This window comes from Seriola dumerili, unplaced genomic scaffold (genome assembly GCF_002260705.1).
Source record: "Seriola dumerili isolate Sdu_G_001 unplaced genomic scaffold, Sdu_1.0 BDQW01000017.1, whole genome shotgun sequence".
Lineage (NCBI taxonomy): Eukaryota > Metazoa > Chordata > Actinopteri > Carangiformes > Carangidae > Seriola > Seriola dumerili.
This window is the reverse complement of record NW_019174272.1, coordinates 1,889,297-1,909,980: the sequence shown is the minus strand read 5'-3', so window position 1 is coordinate 1,909,980 and position 20,684 is coordinate 1,889,297. Positions and strand designations below refer to the sequence as shown.

At 41.0% G+C, this 20,684-nt stretch overlaps 2 protein-coding genes across 2 annotated transcripts in view; one reads left to right on the top strand and one right to left on the bottom strand.

The window, feature by feature from the left end:
- Positions 1–3,484: 3,484 nt before the first annotated feature.
- Positions 3,485–12,067, top strand: LOC111227568 (hyaluronan and proteoglycan link protein 1-like). Its single transcript, XM_022753117.1, has 4 exons — positions 3,485–3,745; positions 8,740–9,084; positions 10,491–10,790; positions 10,941–12,067. Exons 1-4 carry the CDS (start codon positions 3,661–3,663, stop codon positions 11,228–11,230), a joined length of 1,020 nt encoding a protein of 339 aa, XP_022608838.1. The 5' UTR covers positions 3,485–3,660; the 3' UTR covers positions 11,231–12,067.
- A 3,106-nt stretch (positions 12,068–15,173) lies between these two features.
- LOC111227113 (versican core protein-like) overlaps positions 15,174–20,684 on the bottom strand; it is a 38,641-nt gene continuing 33,130 nt past the window's right edge. The window contains exons 8-12 of the mRNA XM_022752522.1: positions 20,056–20,214; positions 19,705–19,787; positions 17,542–17,686; positions 17,219–17,401; positions 15,174–17,083 (exon numbers count right to left, since the gene is read on the bottom strand). Of these exons, the coding sequence (XP_022608243.1) occupies positions 16,926–17,083; positions 17,219–17,401; positions 17,542–17,686; positions 19,705–19,787; positions 20,056–20,214 (728 nt within the window). The 3' untranslated portion in view covers positions 15,174–16,925. The remainder of the gene's footprint in view (positions 17,084–17,218; positions 17,402–17,541; positions 17,687–19,704; positions 19,788–20,055; positions 20,215–20,684) is intronic.

Sequence of the window (20,684 nt, the reverse complement as noted above, 5' to 3'; positions counted from 1 at the left end):
TTTTATTTATTTATTTGTTTCTTTACTTTGTCAATTTTGCTGTGAAGAATCATTTGAACCTCCTGCATTTCTTAACTGCTGCATTGTGGTTTGTGTGTTTCTATGTCAAAGCCAACAGATGGATAAAATCTCCCAGCACCCAAGCACAGTAATATGCCTCTGCCACTAACACCCTGGCCACCATTCAGTCATCGCACACAGATGGCACACAGAACGACCAGAGAAGCCGAGCGAGGGCCACCGTGTGTGGAGCCAACTCTAATCAGGATCTGATAACAGAGAGGATCCATTACAAAACGCACAAATATGCTCGGTTTGTTCCTCCCTTGATTTGATATAGAGGGGATCAGACTGCGACACACCAGCTGTGTGGCGTCAGAGCTGCTCTGCTCACGCATGTACCCATTCAGCACATTTGCTTTCTCATCCCACCCAGACCTTTTAAAGTCCCAGTCACTCCCTTCTTTGTTTCATCACTGCCTTATTACCGGGAGCGAACAGTGTATTATCCCCTTGTCATCTTCAGAAATGATTCCAAGTCTAATCACGTGTTGTACTGGTGCGGATAACGAGAAGCACATGTTTGGCGGTGGCTAATGTTAATGTGGCTAACATGGGATTACCCATGCTTGTTCTGCTTTGACCTCTTCCTGTCTAGCCTTATGGGGACATTTATATAATACACTTCCAACGGCTTTGACAGTCACTTTTTGGATGCCACACACCCAAAGAGCTACTATATGTTAAAAGGTATTATACCAGCCAGTCTAGAGCTGCGAGTTTAACCTGAAGTAATCCAGCTGTGAATGCGCTCATGGCCCTGAGATTTGGCCTTGACGCAGCAGACTTGAAGGAGTCTCTGGGTGGGTCTCCAAACCCTCTCAGCCTCAAGACATTCAGTATACACCTAAACAGGCCAGTACATTCTGTACTCCTGAATGTGCACATTCGCAGATGCATAAGATTATACAGTAGTAGGAAATATGCAATAATTGACATACACGTGCTTACTAAAGTGAAGTGAAAATGTCTTGTACGAACAGACTTATTAACTTACTGACATTGCCAGTACCAGAAAGTGGTATTCATGCTGATGCCATTTACTAATCTCCACTGTCGCTTGAGTTGCAACAGAAAATAAAGTAATGTAATGATGGCTGCTGCTGTCGGGATTCAAATCTGTTGTCCATTGGACTTTTGAGTTTCATAGTCAGTGTGTATCAGCCAGGTTCCCTTCTGGACAAGTCATCAGAAATTAAGTTCTCCAGCCAAGAAATCTACTTTCATAACATGATTCAACATGTCATGGTTAAAGACCTTTAACTTGGCTCCCGCTGATGAGCAGGACAAGCAAGTGGAAGAAAAAACATCCTATCTATCTATCTATCTATCTATCTATCTATCTATCTATCTATCTATCTATCTATCTATCTATCTATAACTCTTATGGATCAGTCACACCATTGTTATTACTGTATGTATTTCCCTGCCATTATGTAACATTTCATCAGTTATGTTAAATCGGCAGAGAGCACTGAAGAGTTTTTTTATGCTAATCTGGAATCCCACAAAAAGCACAAGGCCTTTCTCCAAACCCAGAGTTGCACTCTAGCTGTCACATGAATGGCCAAGCTCTTTCAAATGCAATTATGTTGACTCCCCAAATATTTACAGTTATCTTCTGATGAATTGTCAACCCATGTTAAGTCAAGCAACACTTCTTGTTGATTGTATTGGTTTCTTTTACACCTCCAGTATGCGTGCAAGCTGTGTCTACCCTGCATAAGAACTGCCAGTGCTGCTGCAACCTATTCTTCTTTGTTTTTCTTCATCAATCATGACTGAATGAGAATATTGTAACACAAAAGTCGAACACGTTTGCCAGGTTATTGTGTTCTCAGAAATGACTGGTTGCTCGGAGGGAAGGAAGTGCTTTTGCTATATGCAACAATTTTGTCATTAACAGTAAAACTGCCATAGTTGAGGACTATAGCTATGTTGGCTCTGACGTCTACACTGTCTCTCACAGTTGGTGCCGCGGTGCAGTAGGTGATTGCAGCTCTGGTTTAACCTTTGTCTGTGTCAGGAGTAAATGTGCCCTCACACTGGAGCTGTGTATGTTTATAATTTCACAGTTCCTCAGATCTCCAGAGGATCCGAGGCAGAAGCAGAGAGGATGTGCCCAGGGCAAGCTGGGACTTTAGAATATACAACAGAGGCCCACCATGTTCTCTGTTGTCATCTTTGTGGGGTTTGAAAGACTGACAGACAGGGCAGAGGAGAGAAAGAAAGAGACAGAGAAAGAAAACTGTTTAGGTTGTCCCAGCTGTAATAACTCCAGTGATAGAGTGGTCCAGAGCAGCATCTGCAGCCTGTTGCTCCACTCCCTGCCTCACCATCATTCAAAGATCGTCTGAACGCCTGAGAAAACGTTTAGGAGAGACCACACAGGCCCCCCTCTACTCATGGCTGGTCACAAATCCACGTCTTCCCTCCCTAGAGCTATGCTCTGTTGTCTCTGCTCTGCCACAGCATCAGAAGAGACTGAGAGAAACATGCTCAGACAATTTAAAGTAACTGTGGAAGAGTTAAACTGTGAGGAGGGTGGGTATTAGCTGACTTGATCCCTTACCATCTTAGTTACAGATGTGTAACACAAATTTAAACACTTTCAAACAGGAAGAGAGACAGGGGCGAAATGCAGCCTTGAATGAATGTACAGAATAAATTCTATGGGAAAAGAAAGAGAAAGAAGAGGAGTGAGAATAATAAATAAAAGAAGCAAAGGAGGATATGGCAAAGTATGACTTGTAGCAAGACCTTCTGTCTACATCAGTTTTATAACCCTTCTACATTTAATGGTCTTCCATCAAAAGTAACTACGCCACACTTCTTCACAAGTTTGTATGTGTGTGAGTGTTTGCACGTGTGTGAGGATGGGGGAAGTGGTCAGGCCCTTTACAGTGTTCAGAGTTAAGCATGTTGACAATATTTAACTTATGAACATTAACTTTGATTTGTGCAATTGAAGCCCATTAAAGAGATTATAAAAACAGAAATAATGGAATCAGTTTACAAAGTGAAAACATACGAAGGCTGCAAGGAATGAGAGGGTGGATGTAATGCAAGAAAAAAGTTTCACTTACTGCCTCCTCAATGAGGATGAATGTATATCTGATCAATTTGAGTGATATTATCTAATCACTCTATAGCATTCCTCACAGGAATCATTATAGCTCCACTTTAAACATATAACCCAGGATGATTATCTGCAGGTTAATTGTCTGTAGTTTTGCTGTAGCCTTCATTCTCCCAAAGGAGAGGAGGGAGTCTTTCATAAATAATGTGGCAAAGGGGAGCCAGTATAGAGCTGTGCATGGTGATGGGCTGATGAGAGGGGGAGTGGTCTTAACCATGCAAGGCTACAATAAAAGCCACTTGTCTGAACCTCTGAGGAGCCCAAACTTTCCAGTAGCACCACAGGCGGCTGCTGAACAAAGACAGACAGGAAGCGGGACTGCTAGTTGAATAAAAATTGAAAGAGAAGAAATATTCTTTAAATATTTACAGTTTAGATAACTTAGTGCAGTTATTTTACTTCAAAGTTTTATATTTATATTTTTTATTGAAGAGGGCTATTTGTGTGAAAAAAAAGAGAAAATGACGAGTCTGCTGTGCATCACAATAATCTCCCTGACCCTGGTTGGCTGTACATACAGTCAGGTGACGCTCCCTCCCTTTCAAGGTAAGAATACATTTCTGTAAAAAAAAATAATATCACCCACAAATTTATATTACAATTTGTGTGTTTGTTGGTATTTTTTGTGCATATGTGTGTGTGTGTGTGTGTGTGTGTGTGTGTGTGTGTGTGTGTGTGCGTGCGTGTGTGCGTGTGTGTGTGTGTGTATGTGTGTGTGTGTGTGTGTGTGTGTATTTGTGTACTTGTGTGCGTGTGTGTGTGTATGTGTGTGTGTGTGTGTGTGTATGTGTGCTTGAGCGTGCATGTAGAAAAAAAAAAAACAAACAGGAGGATGAGCTGTGTAAGAGACCTAAGTAAAGTGGTACCACAGCACAGGCTTGTGTAACAACAGGGTCATTGTAGGAGTAGGTAACAGAGTCGTCTCTGGGGTAACACACACACAGCCACAGTGTGACTCACCATTGACTCATTGACTTGCTGCATACAGACCACCACAGCATGGACCGGCTGGTGAATAAGTCACCCTGTCATTCACAGAGGCTCTCTGCCCAAACTACTGAATGAGGACCACATCACTGATACTACTGGTTTTTCTCTTAAAATGGGTCACAGGTGCTTTAGAGGCTGAAACTAGGGTAGTAGTGCTTGTCTCTTTACGAGAGCGCAAAAATAGTCAGGACTTTCCCACGGTAAAATCTTGACTTTCTGTCAATTTTTTTTTTTTTTTTTTTTTTTTGTCATTTTATCTGTTTTTTTTATCTTCTTCCCATTTCAGACAGAACATGAAGTCTTATCAGAGGACCTGCACTCTATCATGAGGCTGTTATAATTCAAATTCACACCTGCCTACAGGATGACAGACTGAGATGGTTGCTGCAACTGCAAGCTATGAAATACTAGAATAGATCTACTGCTGTGGTGGGGGAAAAAAAGGGTAGCTAGAAACCTTCGTATTATAATATGTAGTGAGTGATATTTAATGCGCTTTCAGCAGCCCCTGCTAGCTGACTCAGTAAATGTCAAATTAGGGATGTGTCAGCTCTCTCTCTTTCAAGACGGGAGGAAATGGCTCGTCTGTGGGGAGAACAGTTTTACTCTGGGACGAGATGATGCTTTTTTATCCAAACATTGAAATTACTGCCAGTGGCGAGTGATGTCACAGGTGTGTGTGTGTGCGTGTGTCTGCATATTGCACATATGTGCATATGACCTCACTGTCTGCATCATGTGAAAGCTCAATGGCTCAGCTCAGGCCAGATCAATCACAGTTCCATACAGTATAGCTTTTATTGGCCACATGAGCAGTGTGTTCTCTGGCTGTTCACGGGGCGTTGCCTGTCCTTATACCTACTGACTCACTCTGGCACTGAGAGCTTTTGGAAACCCGCCACGGTAACAGGCAGTCTGACAGGAGCAGAGTTAAGATTAACGACCTGCAGCCAAATGTATAGAGCCCCATGCTGAACAGCAGCCAAATGACTCTGTCTTTCCCTGTGAGGTAATAGCCTGTTAAGTCTAATGCTTACTGTGGTTGTTGGTTACTGAGGCTTGGCCCCGTTGCTAGGGCTGGGTGGGAAAAGGGGCTTGGCTGGAAATACGCTGAGGCTGGGGGCTGCAGGGAAAATGTGTTTAGACTAGGGGACATTGATGGAGCCATGTTAAGTCCCATTGCACGTGTGTTAATTCAATCAGAGAGAACTTAAACGAATGACTCCATTGACAGCCCACCATACATGTGTGATACACACCCACGCTTTGTGTTTGTGCTTGTTCTGCATGAGAGACAACAGGAAGGAGTTTATTGGAATTAGTGTGTTGGAGTTGGCTCGCTGTGTTTGTCGCAGCTGTGCTTGTTAATTCTTTCTACATATTGACACATGCGGGCCAGCAGCAGAGGAGAGCAAAGCTGTGGGATGTTGTAAAGCATCACATGTCTAGCTGCTCTGTCAGAGGGTGTGGCACATTGTGCACACACACTGATATAAACATGCAGTGACTGCTCTCTGCAGATTTCAATCCTTTCCATCCTTTCATAGATGAGAGATTTGAGCAAATTAAACATTTGGTTCATTTAATAAATTAAAGTGCAAATTATGCTTGGGGGTTTAACAGTGCAATTAAACTCTTGTAATTCCAGAATATGTAGGTCACTGAGTAGATCTGGACCACTGTAATGCTGTTAATTTACAGTTTGGTGTTACAAAGAAGCAGATGGTTCCAATCACTTGCTAATACAAGCTTTTACAGAGTGAGAGAGAATTGTGCTGGGTCATAAAATGGCAGTAGGTCTTGGCTGCAGCTGCAGAGCGCTTTTATTGTCGTGCACACGTGTTCATTTACTTCTTAGCTGTGGTTTCATTCCCAGCCGCAGTCTTCACAGAAATTTCAGAGAGGAACCATTCAGAATTCTTTGACGACCCATTTTTATGTTAAACGTGACAATTTGGCACCACCTTCGACCCCGGAGGAGTCTTGTATAAATAGGATGTTGTTTGAGGTGTGACAAAGAAAAGAAAGGCTTCCTTGTATTCCTGAAAGACTAAGTACACACAACAGGCTGTTGCTTTATGAGTGTAGTGTGCTCCACATGGTCGGGGCCACATTCTCCTGTGGGACTTGTGTCTGCTGGCAACTGCAGGAGCAGGAAAGAGCATGGGATTTCTTTCACCATGCCTGTCTCTCTGTCTGCTACTGCTGGTACTCAGGCATCATTATCTTCAAGGCTGCTCCAGATCATATGAGACAGGGTTCTTCATTATGCTTTCATTTAGTGATCTATAAGGTATTAGGTTGGTATGTCAACAGTAATTAATTCCAAGCTCTTTTCTCAGCACTATGTTGGCAAACTGATTTTAATCAATCCCCTCCTTCCGTCTCACATTTCAGGGTTTTAAACCACATCCAGCGGTTTGTATTCGGCTCTGGACAGAACAATGTTTCCATGCGACAGTACAATGAAGGCCTTTATTCTATCTACTCTATAAGGTTTAGAAATTTGGAAAAGTTTAGGTGTAAATGTTGGATGGCATCACAATTTGGTGAGCTGATGTTGACATCACCATCGCCTTCACCTTCGCCAGGGCTTTTGATGAGCAGTTTCGTCATTCTGGATCCCTCAGGTTTCAGTCGCACTTAATGCAAACCGCTACCCATGCAGAGAATTTATGAGGCACAGCGAGGCTGTGAGTCACTCCTCGCTGACAGAACGGTCAAAGAAGAATCTTGTCCAGACAGCTTTTAAACTCTGCACTGCTTTCGACGACATTAGTAATTAACAACAGCAAAAAGGGTGTTTCTTAGCTCGTAAAATACCTGGCATCTTGCTGATCAGTCGAGAGGCGAGTTACGCTACTGGGTGGAGTGACTGAGTAATAGAAGTAGTTTTTGGCATATGAAGCCGTATGACAGGAATGGAAAAATGAAGGATAAAGTGGGCACGAGATTGAACTGAAGGGTAGATTAGGTCTGTCAGCAGTGCTTCTGCTAATTAAATCCTTCTGCAGGAGAGCTCAATACTAATGATCTGAGCACCACTGAACAAAGTCCAGACACGCGTCTACTGTGTGGGTTAGAATGGAGGATTGGGACAGTTTAGGCATGGGGTTGATTAGAAGTCGTTTCGGTGTCACTCCTCTATGTATGTGTGTGTGTGTGTGTGTGTGTGTGTGTGTGTGTGTGTGTGTGTGTGTTGAAGGCAGGGTTGATTAGAACAGAAGGCAGCAAGCCATTGGCTCCTATTATTTCCTGTATTGCCCATGTGGGAAACGTTTTCCCCACTGATGAGCCAGTGACACAGTCTTCCAGTGCTGGCATCCTCAGTCAGAGAGCAGAGACAAACTGGCTCAGACACAGATCATACATCCTGAGTAAGTGGGAAGAAATATAAATCAGAAACAGAGCAGCTTAGAATTTTTCAGTGAATCGCAGACATGGCACCAGACACTCAAGGGACGATGTTTAAGCATTGACCCTGGATTCAGCCAAAAAAAACCTGCTTGGTTGCGTAAGATTAACAGTTATGTCTTTAGACTACTTACAGCTAAAAAGTCATAGCTGTAGAAGTTGATTCACTCAGTTATTCAATTACATATCATATTACAATTCCTGTGTGGTTCAGAGTTTGACTCCACTTACAAAGTTGATTATTTAAGGCTGTACCTGTGGGGGTGGGGGTCAGGGCTCCTGTGCATCAGTCCATCTGGTATTTGTTATTGCCTGGCACAGGCCACCCTTTACTGGTTGGGGTCCTCTTAACTAAGCAAGCCTTGTGAGGTCTAAACATGGACGTTAGGGAGATTGTAGGAACCCATGGTGAGATACAAATGGCCTGCCGTCTTGAGTTGAAGGGGGGGGCTAGTTTGGACGGGGAGGGTGCAGAGAAAATAAGCAAAAGAAAAATTAATGATGACAGCAAGATTCTGTATATCATTAACTATATTATCAGCTTACTTTTCCTGTTATTGAGGTAGTGCTTGACATACTTTACACAAATCAGATGGAACGGATGAAAGAGAAGTGCTTTGAGGGTTAATGCAGAGGAACCAAAGGTTTATAAGTGCCAGGACTGACAAGAGCAGGAAGGAGACTGAAGAGGATGACTGGCTCCGGGGGCTTAAGTTTGGCTGGTGTCCAATACTGTATCTAATAAACCCAACAGAATACTCCCAGACTTTTTGATAGTTTTCTATAAGAGAATACTTTTAACCATAAACATACGTGTATGCACGTATATAGTGAAATAATAAATGCAGTATACACATGCCAAAACATGCTGTGAAATAATTACATACAAAAAGGAAAGAACAATAAAGAGGGAAGAATTGGGAAAAGCGAGGCATTTTCCCTTTCTTGTAACTTTCTCAAACAGACCTTTGCTACATCAGTTTTATGCCAAGCACAAAAGCAAAGCAAAAACTTCTGGATGCAATCTTTGCAATTGCAGCAAAAAATATAGTGCTAATTTATATTAACTTTGCATAATATTTTCCACTTTACGTTCAAGCCCTAATAAGGTTATACCATGTTTTCCTCCTTTCCAGTGAAGGTTATTGCTGGCTTAGGTGCCAACGTCACCCTGCCCTGCGGGCTCCTGTCCAAAGACTCCTTATCCTTTGGTAACACTGGTATTCGAGTCAAATGGACCAAGGTAGCAGATGATGAGGCACTGAATGAGGATGTGCTGCTTTCAATGGGATTCCACAAGAAGACCTATGGCAGCTTTGAGGACCGTGTCTTTTTGGAGGAGAAAGACAGTGAAGATGCCTCCATAATAATTACTGACATTGCCATGGATGACACAGGAAGGTACCGCTGTGAGATCATCAACGGGATGGAGGACACAGTGCAAGAGATATTCTTGGAGGTGCAAGGTGGTCTCATTGATGGTAAATCCTTTTTATTATATCTATTTAGTAATTAACCTTAGGGACACTCGTTATCTTATCTCATATAATCTGTGTAAATTCTAATTCCAGTTGGGAAGACATAATGTACAGTATATTAAATGTTCAATAGTTATTTTACACGTGTCCTCCCCCTGTTAAAAATGCATGATTCAGGATCAACCAACTTCCTCAAGATTGTTTTTGTTTCTAGTTATAGAAAACTCCCACAATTCCTTTTCTTGTGGAAAAAGAAAGAGAAAAGAACAGACAGCTTGTGCTGATTTATACAAACCTCTATAATGAGTCAGTCATGATTACATTTGAATACTGTTCAACATCAGTAAACAGAAACACATTTTGCATCTTTTCCAATTCATATCCTCATACATCTGACTTACTCATCAGATTTTAGACTCAATAAAATATCTTTCTGTGGAACACAGAGAGGAGCTGCTTCTCATGCATGGGTGAGCGTTTACACATTTACTCATGCAGTATATTTCTATCTTGCATGGTGACACATTTAATATTTGCAATATGTCACAGTTCTTTTGCACTAAAAGGCAGATCCCACCCACATGTTGTTGATAGTTTTTCACATGTGAATGATCAATCTGGGTGGAGGCGGGACATGCACATGTAGTTTTAGACAAAAGTAACAAAAACAGAATAATATTAACCTTCTGCTACTTTGCTATTCGTTAAAATTTGTTTTTGGTAATCAGGAAAAACACTTGATAATTTACTGAGGTGGAATTGAGTAAAGCATTTCTACCATTAAGTCTGCAGCATCATGTACATATTTCTCTTAAATTAAGCTGTACTAATGTGGATATTCACTTTTGAATTATTATTATTGTTCTTTGATATTTAATGCAGCAGAGGTTAACACCTAGTTTTCCTAGGATGATAAGATAAGCACAAAATGAATGAGTTAGCAAAGTCTGGCCTCTGAAGACATTTTTGCAAGCTGCTGGACCTGAAAGACTAATAGACCTATATTCACTAACATAAAACTAAACATGTCATCGCCAGCTAAGCCAGCTTCCCTGGAGAGACTGCAGTGGACTCCAAGACCACACACACACACACACACACACACACACACACACACACACACACACACACACACACACACACACACACACATCCTCCATTTGTCTACAGGCCTGAATGGCTGAAAATAAGTCATAATAAGTGGACAAAATTTAAACCAATGAAGTTTGCAAAGTTCACTGAGGTCATCATAACAAGGATTTACAATTAGATTCTGACATGATTACATGTTAAAGAAAGGCAGGACTTCTCATGTTCCTTTTCTTTCTTTTTTTTAACTCTGAATTGATTTTCGTTCAGGTTAGGTTGACATATTTTTATATTCATTTAATCTCCTCTGCCCCACTCAGGCGTTGTGTTCCCATACTCACCCAGTGAGGGCCGCTACAACCTGAACTTCGACGAAGCTGTGCAGGCCTGTGAGGAGCAGGATGCTGTGGTCGCCTCCTATGATCAGCTGTTCGAGGCCTGGAAGGACGGTCTGGACTGGTGCAATGCTGGCTGGCTGAGTGATGCCACAGTGAAGTATCCAATCACCAGACCCAGGGCGCCTTGCGGTGGCACCGTTGATGGGCCTGGCGTCAGAAACTATGGTTATCAAGACAAACAGAGCCGTTATGATGTGTTTTGCTACACCTCTGCAATCAAGGGTGAGGTTTTTATTTGTTTCTCCACCCTGCTGATTTGTTATTTAGGCTGTCGACTGTTCTTGTGGTGCGCTTGCACCAAGAAACCAGTGAGAATAGAGTGAGGCCATCAAATGCTTCTCTTGATCACCCGTTTTGTGTCTCTGCCATCAGGACGTTTCTACTGGCTGGTCCAGCCCGACAGGCTGTCTTTTGACGAGGCCGTGCAGGCATGCTTAGATGACGGTGCAGAGATCGCCAAGGTGGGCCACATATATGCCGCCTGGAAGATCGAGGGCTACGATCGCTGTGATGCTGGCTGGTTGGCTGATGGAAGTGTCCGCTACCCCATCTCCAGGCCCCGCAAGAACTGCAGCCCCACAGAAGCTGCAGTGCGGTTTGTTGGATTCCCAGACAAGATGCTAAAGGTTTACGGCGTCTACTGCTTCAAGGCAGAGCAGTGAGAGGGTAGATAGGAGTAGGGAAGCCATAACCACCAAAGAGCTGCAACAACCACAACAAATAAAATCAACAATAAAGCAGATAAGCTTTGGATTTTAACTAGCATGAACTCAATATTGGAAGCTGTGATAACCCTTTTTAACTCCTAAAAAAACACAATACTGTACATCTTACATCCATATGCAATGAATGGCAAAATATTTTGTAGTCATTAAATTTTGTTTTACTCTAACTGTGGATTCATTAATTTTACACAGACTGTTGGGGCAAGGGCAACAGTGTTAATGTATGAGTGATGTGACAGAGACAAAAACTTAATGGTCGTGAAACATCATTCAAGTTTGGTTTGTCCTCCACAGAATGATTAGATGTGTGAAGTTCAAGATTTCGAGCATTTCTGCTCAATTGCAGATGACATTTGCTGCTTTAAAAATGTGTTGAAAGAACAAAAACCATGTGATAGTTCATTTTATTTTATCAAGTACCACGTCAATGAAAGACCCTAGTTTGATGACAGTCACGAACATGACATGGCTACCACTGTTGAGCTATTGATATCAACATGTTATATTGCAGTAAGTAAGTAACTGGAACCCTCTGTCAAGTTTTTTTTCTCTTTTCTTCTCTCTTTTTCCACCTATTCAACTGCAGATCTGAGGAGCTTTGATCAAATTTACTGTTTAACAAGAAAATGAATGTAAATTTCTCGGACTGTGAGCTATTCTGCATTAATTGATATTTCCCATTAGATCAACTCCCAGCTACAATTTGAAAGGCAGTTTTACATTTTTTGCAACCTTTTGCGATAAGTTTGTTTTAACAAAATGTTTTTTTCTTTGTTTTTTTAAAAAACTTTTTTAATGTTTGTCTCTACAGTTTTTCATGTTCTTTTTAAATAAAAATATAGATTTTGTTTGACATTTGCAGATTTTTTTTTAAAACAATTTATATGTACCACATACAAAACAACAATATTTTTAGCTGGATAGTGAGTACGGGATAAGTACAGATTTTTCCTATTTGCCCTCAACAGTCTTTTACCTAAATACACCCTTGATTGTTTGACAGTTGAAGCAAGATAGACAAGAAACCTAACATGACAGTAGGTGTAACTAACTCGTGTATGGGCTGAAATCCTTTCTGACTGCTGAAACAGTTTCACAAATTAATACTGAGGTTGTGAGCTGTAAATTTCTACTGGTATCTGATTAATACGGATGATCACTCACACTCCTACATAAGGATTTATTCATAGTCATAGATGTTCATTGAGTCATAGATATGCTGTAGTGACAGGATGTGAATATGTGTTTGGGGATAAAGTAGAATCGAAACCAGTAAAAAAAATCACTTTACATTTTCACTAATAGTTCCCCATGGATGCTTTTGACTTACAAAGCTGGTAATGGTGAGCCACAAGATAGCACATGTTCTAAGTATTTAGTTAAAAATTTTTGATATTTTTTATTTTGCTTTTTGTTACGTTATCCCTTTTTACTTTTTCTAACCATGGGCACTGACATGTGGTACTTACTGCAGGTTGCATGTGGTATTATGGTGATGCATTATTTGTAAAAGCTAAATATAAAAAAATTCTGTCACACTTGTGCATTTGTACACACTTTGCATGAGTAAAGGTGGAGGTATGTTTTTTTTATATCTTATCGCCATGTACCTTTTTCAACGAAGCAGTTTGAAATAAAGAACATAACTTTTAAAAGACATTTTTGAAACTGCTCCTTTTTTTTTACCACAACAATGAACATTTTTTTTCCCACTGGAACCAAATCAGCATGCATTATGTATTGATACTGAGGTTTAAGCAGAGATTTAAGCAGCATTGTTTCAGATGCCAAATTAGGGGCCATGTATCTGGCATGAGCCCATGTCGTCGAGAGGATTTAAGATTAGACTCTCCTCACATTTATTTGTTCTTTGGCATTTTTTTAATTCAGTGCCAGGCTGCCAGCCCACCACAGAGTAAGACAAAGGGAACAGTAAGACAGTCTGTAAGAGGCTTGTGGGAATGCATGGGAATGGGGTCAGATTTAGATCGATACAGCAGTGAAACGACAGACAAATGTTAATGTGTGTTATGGTGAAATGTCCATTGATGCAAGCTTTTTGTTCTGTGGACACTACAGCAGAGAGCGACAGTGTTTTCACAATTTTTTTTCAGCATAGAAAATGTTAATAATGATGTTGAATTCTCAAATTAAATCTGAGCGGTAAACCATACTATTATACACTTTACACTAACAGACAGTTGAATCAATGAGCAGTTGCTGTTGTAGACCACCATTGTCCTTGACTGATCCTGCAGGAGTAATGCTGAACATTTCATTTGTTTTCTTTCTGTGGTTTCAACCAATCAAATGTTGTGCTGACATTCAGCAAGTCTGATGACGCTACATCCCAAAGGCTTGTCACTCACAGGTATCCAGATTAAGTTACATGTGGCAGGAAAATAGCAGGGTGATGAGTGAATGATAGACACTCTGCATCGGGCTAGACAGAGTCTCGGGCACCTGTCAAGCCTAAGAAATCAGTAAGAGCCAGGATGCAATTCCTTTCCAAAACAAACCTAGAAAGCCTGTTAAATACCAGAGAGACCTGGGCAGAGAAGTCTAGGTTTTTCTGCCGATCACCCATGAGACATCTGCATTTCATGAGGTGAGATTGTAGGTTTTACTCTCGCTGGGGAATCTAGGACCAGCCTTTGATCACAAGTTAAGTCCTCTCTAATGACAGAGCAGGCAGCCACAGTGAAAACCACAGCAAGTCAAACTTACACAAAGATTACATCGACCAACTTGATGTTATTATCTTGGTAATGGTGCTTTGGTGCTATTAGGCAGTGTCAGTGTGAACTTCAAGGCGCTGCTGTATAAGGAGGTGCTCTGGAAACAGTGGTGAAGGGTAATGTGCTCAAAAAGCTTCTGTTTTTACACCGAGGGAATTAATCTTCTTACTTTATGCACCGCCATGTAGGCATAAGAAGTGTTTGACATTCAAGAAGAGCCACCCTCAGCCACGCTATTGACTGAAAAAAAATGTAGTGCGATACAATTATATGCAGATCCACAGTTGTGCAGCATCAGCCATTTCATCATAAGTGTCACTTATGATCCCTAATCCAGTTCTTACTCCATATATTTGCTATAATTCACACCGCTGCTTCCTGCCTGCTCCCCCTGAATGTATCGTCTGCCTACCAACAGGTTTTGTAGAGCATGTCTGATAGGTTTTTCAGTTTGATGTATATGCAAGACACCGCAATACTTTCAAATGAGACGATGTTCCAAAGAGTGTGATTCAGAGAATTCAGTTTAAAAAGATTCACATTATGCTCAGTGCTTGCATGAGTTGTGTGGGTGCTATAAGGACAGGAATGAAATATCTCCTCCCTGGTACTGAGCAGACAGAAACTATGGCTTAGTCTGATAGCACTACCTGCTGGTGAAACCACAACACTATTTACTCTATACACAATTTGCCTTAGTGCAAGAGGACCTAAATGTTTCATTCATTCATTCTTTTTACCTGCATATTCCAGCTCAGGGACACTTACCAGGCATGCAACGGAGAAATACTGTTAGATGTTTGCTTCTCCATCAAAGCAGAAAGATGAACCATAGACCATGAACCATGGACAACCACCACATCTAGAGAAAACCTACACAAGCACAGGGAGAACACGGACAACACCCGGGAACAATTTCCCAACATTTCTTTATAAAGTCCAAATTAAATGTTCTTAGTATATAATATCCATATATTTATTTTATTTCTTTGGTGATTTAAAGCAGAAAAAAACAGTTTGGTTTTCTTAAAAAATAAAAAATAAAAAAAAATTCACAAACATCCCAGACATTCACATTGTAAAATGAAAAAAACAAACTGTTATAAATATAAAATGATATTATGTGCACATTAAGGCTGAAACACACACACACAGACATTCACAGGCAGACAAAACAAAACATTTCTCCATTTAAAAAAAAATGGCTGGAGACACACATAACCATCCACATGTACAAATATTTTGTTAATATTACAGAACAACATTATTGCAGCCGATGGGGCCCTCCTTATTCTTTGGTCCACTGTTGGCATTGAAGATGTAAAAAGACGTATAAATCCATCATATTGTTTGGAAATGTTTCATCCTCAGTGCATCCCATTTAGACAGTCTGTGATTGTGGCTGGTCTCCTGTTGAATGTACAATAAAAATATATGAAAAGCACTGCTGGGCTACGTGACAGCATCGCATTTTACCTGTCACTAAGGAGATCAAGAGCAGCTCGAAAATAAATTCAACGTGTTTCTGCCTAAAAAGCCATTACGTTCAAGTCTTTTTGAGTGTCTCACAAAATACATTCTCTCAGTGGCTGATTTCAATTGACCACAATGACAGAAAAGTTAAAGTGTGCAGAAGAAAAGAAAAAGACCAATTGTAAGCTAGACATCAGCAACAGATGAGAGCCAGACTCTTTGGTGTATGATTATGAACAGCATTAAAATTATTGTAAACATGCTGTAGCAACTAATTGTAAGTTATGCACTGAACACACATGAGCAGAAAATACAAGTTACTTGAGCCACACTTCCCTTCTTTCATTTTAAAGCAGATGATGGACATTGATTTCCATCAGTGGATAAAGGCTTTGTCAATAGGTACTTAGAGATTGATCTCTCATAATAAATCGCAAAGAATCAAAGGAAATATCAGTAAGTTTAAAAAAAAAAAAATCTCTCTATAGAAATCTATCAATAGAAATTTATCTTGACAAGACATCAATGACATCCAGTGAAGGCTGGAGATACTGAAAGGTGGTAATTTGGTGCTTTGACAGCTGCCGCCACAGAGAAGGTCTCCAGCAGTTAACTGAGCAATTTGGTGCAATTTCCCCAGAGTTGGGTGTATTATTAATCTGGAATCTGAATAACTACCACTCGCAAAGCTATGACACTATGTTTCAGAATATGATTTGTATCTCTGCTGATTAGATTTGAAGACTGAGGATAGAGTCTTTATAAAAGTTTATAGTTCTATGCATGTGAAATAATACTCTACCAATGTATGAGTCCTTTGCATTATCAATCACTGCCACTGATGCTTCCATTTGTGTTCTGAGAAGCCAAACCTCTTGATAAAGAATAAACATAGTTAAAGGTTGAAGCCTTAAATATATATGCATATATGTATGCATGTTCATTAAAATGAAGTCCAGCTTAAAACAGCACGACGACATAATTGATTCCTTTACATAACATAAGCGCTATAATCTCACAAAAGCTTTTTTTCTATGCATACACTTATGGTGATTTTAAATAGCACATGGTTGTATTGTTTGATAAGCTAAGGACAAAGACAAAACGTCCGCAGTTTAAAAAAGAATGATGAGAATATTTTTTTGCTTTTTCCAGTAGCCAGCTGAAAGTATTTTATCCACATTGGCATTGATATAAAACAGTGCCCCTTGATAAGAAAAGTCATGTGTCAACATCTCTTTAAAAAGGCACTGCATGAGATTCCATCGTCATCCAAAATGCAAGAAAACTGCAGATTGTCCTCTTGGTTTCTTTGATGAGTTTTCTCTTGTGCTTTTCCTGTGAGAATGCTTTTCCTCTTTCTACACAAGCATCAGCCATGTGTTCTTGTCTCGGGTAAGATGTGCCCTATTACACGGCAATCACTGTCTCTTCTTCTTATGTTCAGTCCTGTCTCTCCTTCCCCGGAAGCGCTGATGGTGAAAGCGGATGGCCTCATCTGGCCATCTTTGGAAGTTGTTGATGCTGTAGAGACTGTTGTGTTGATGTCTTCTGATAAAGGTCCTCTGATAGCTTGATGCTGTCAGAGAAAATTCATATATTGCAGTGAAACACTAAAACAGTGATAGTGTTTGTAAAAATCCAGTACAGTACTAGACACACAGAAGAAAGCATATAAAGATATATATTCAAATGCAAGTCTTGCTGTACTTACGGTTCATGCAGGTGATTTTAGGGATATCCCATCGTCCATTCCCACGACAACGGATAGTTGGGACGTGCCTCTGAATAAAGCCTGTCCGGCACTGGTACCTCACCAGCGAGTTGATCTCGTACCTCTCACGTTTCTTACCAAATGTTCGTGCATTCTCCACCAGAGGGGGCTGGCTACAGGACACTGAGAAACAGAAGTGACAATAAACATTGCATTACAAGGAATTTTGCAGTAACAGACGACTCGATGAGATTTGTATTTTCTCCTCTCTTAATGCATGCATTCAGTAAAGTATGAGACGATTTGTGCAAGTGTCTTGTTACCTGTGCCCTTCTTGCAGGTGAAAGTGAGGTGATAGTTGCAAGGAACGTCGTTCCACTGGCCGTCCTCATGCCAGATCATCACTACACAATCCTCGCCAGATGAGAAGAAGCTGTCAGGCTGGTTGGGCCTCCAGTTTTCATATTGCTGAAATAGAGATAAAAGAGCAGAGTATAAGGAGAAAGACATGGTGATGGATTATGTGTCCTTTAGAGGACCTTTTTCTTTGAATGTATCTTATCAAACCTGTCATAAAATGTGCCGTTAATACCCCTGACATAGATACAGATGCTTTGAATCGTTTTTATCATCATAACCTATTTTAGGAGTAGAAGCTGCATATTGTGTATATTTGGTCTGCCTGATAAACTGAATGACAAATTACTAAATGAGTCCATGTATTGTTACTACCACCTATCTACTTCCACAGACGTGATCCCAAAAATAGAGATGCTGTGCTGTTTTGGCAGCAGTGTCTCGTCACTGTAATTTTAATTAATGGCCACAAGAGGGAACAACTGTTTCTTTGTAGGAGCCAACTTCAACTCAGCAGTTATTACATCATCATAGTTCAGCTCTGAGGGACTCTTGCAGGCTCTGTATGATTAACACAAGACACAGAAATGGGTTTCTAAACTATGTTAATGTCACAGGCAGCTACATTACTGTGCTGCAAATCTCACAGTAAGCCACAATATGTCTAAATATAATACTGAGTAGGATTTTTTTAACAGGCTTCTGAAACACAATATAGACCAGTGACTTATATCACACACTGATGTGACTTTATATAGTTGGCATGATGGTATCCATGTTCCAGGGACTGTGTGTTGAGGACTTAAGGGCTTTGTGATAATAGAAAAACATAAGTGTAATGTCATTTCATCACATCGCATACCTAGCATTACATGTGTAATTCTGCAGGCACATAATTCCATACACACAGCTGTACATTTACACACTTGTACAGTATACACACAGCTGTAGTGCAGGAATTGATGCTACCTGCAGTCTTTCAGCGCATTCTAGGTTCAAACAGTTTCTTCAAAGCTGTGAACCCCTCCCCCTCCAAATCATGCCCCGAGGCTCTGCTACTCTGTCATTATGGTTAACAAACACACACACCGACTTCCTGCTCTGTTCACTTCAAGTTAACAAATACGTGACCCATCAATTGCACAGCAGGCCTACATCTTCCTCAAAATAATCAAACAAACTTTGATCACCCACAGACACAGACACACACATCCAAAGACACTTCAACTTGGGTGTTTCAATACCCTGCTGCTGAAATAAATCAATTTTTTATTTTCTTTCTAAATGTAAATACTCAGTCTCATTTATTATACTTAAATCCGCTGGAGGTGACCACCCACCCTAACCCCCTGGGCTCTCTTTCTGCAGCTGAGCACAGGTGCTGTCCATCTGTGTGTAGCTGCCTGTCTGATGCCCCCCCCCCCCGGGTGGCTTCCTGCTGGCTGGCCCCCCTGTTGTGTGTAGGGGTTAAAGGGGGTCCATACCTGTCTACGCCTGCCAAACTCCCCTCCACACAGTGTTGCTCACATCCTCATCACCCCTCAATCTCTCAGCTGGGCAAGGGTCCCCATAGGCGGTCTGTGCTTATCTTTTAACCCTTAGGCTGTCTCTATACTTCCCCTATCTCTGGTCCTGGAGAATTATCTTTGAAGTGAGGACATGAGTCTGTGCACCATGGATGCACATAGTAATTAGCCACTTTCCTGTCTTGTGAGGGGGGTCTTCAACAGCTACAAACACTGTAGCAAACATGGACTTGTGTGCTGTTTTATAAACACTACAGTGTGCATTTTTCTCCCGGGCATACCCCTTTTTTTTACATTCAACTGTCATCTTTTTTGCATTCTTGGAGCTAATTGTTTTCTTGCGCTGGACTCACGCTGACTAAAAAGGATTCAATGGTGCCTTTACAGCATGGTCCACGTCAGATTTATGATCACAGCAGTCACCCACCAGGGTGTAGCGATATGAGGCAGAGGAGAGTACGTCATGAGAAAGTCACCACAGCCCTTGAAAAGAACGACTCTCCCTAGATGACTATCTGTCACCAGCATCACTTCCAAATATTTACACTGTCCCTGTGCCATGTTTGTTGAGACAAAAATATGTGAGAAAGAAACCTATCTTACCATAGGGCTGCCGTCAGTCCAGCGGAAGTCGCTGTCAAACATCTTATCATTCAGGCCGATCCACTGGTAGTCCTGTCCAAGACCTGCCATACAGGGTAGAGTGAGACACAGCAGATTACATTTCTCTGTTGCCATATGTCCTTTTTAGGACTGCTCAGTTTCACAAAGTGCAAGAAGGAACCATGGATAGCTATGGCATTTTTATTGCCTGGATCATTTTTCTGCATTTACTGTTTACTGTACAACTACCTTTAACAAAGAACTTTTACTATTTCAATCTTATCATAGAGGTTTTCTAAACTAAGACTTGTTCTTATGAACGCTTATCTACAATTGGGATCTTTAACTTACGATTGACAAACTGTTGCTCCTCGTGGGAGAGGATGCTGGTGAGATGAGCCCCCTGCATGCGGCACTCTCTCTCTGCTGTGTCCCAGTTTCTTCTGTGGGGGAAGAACTTGTAGCAGTGGCTCTGAAATTTATGCCAGCCATAGTCACATACTTCTGTATCTGATGGAAGAGAAAACGAGAGACAGAATGAGGCATACAGGAAAAACAGATTTGCAAAAGATCAAAAGACGTGAAATGCATAAACATTTTCAAAGGAAGATAAACTTTTAGCTGTTAACTTCCATCCTTGCATATGTTGACCTCACCATCATGACATCATCTAATCAACTGCATCTACAGTGCTCTTCTCACCTAGGTATACCAGCCCTCGGGCCTGCTGTTATCTATTGTTGTCTATTGTCTCTAATAAAGATGAAAGAGAAACAATGTGATGGATTAGTTCCTACAGCTCCTGACAGCAGCACTATAAGGCAGCTGAAACAAAACAAAAAGGAATCCTATTAAGTGCCAACTACTCAAAGGTGTAATTGTTGTGCTAAATAGGATGATTCTTCTCAGATTACTCACTCACAGGTATTCATACACACAAAAGCAAATCCGTAAATTAAGATTCCAAATTACTGTCAGAC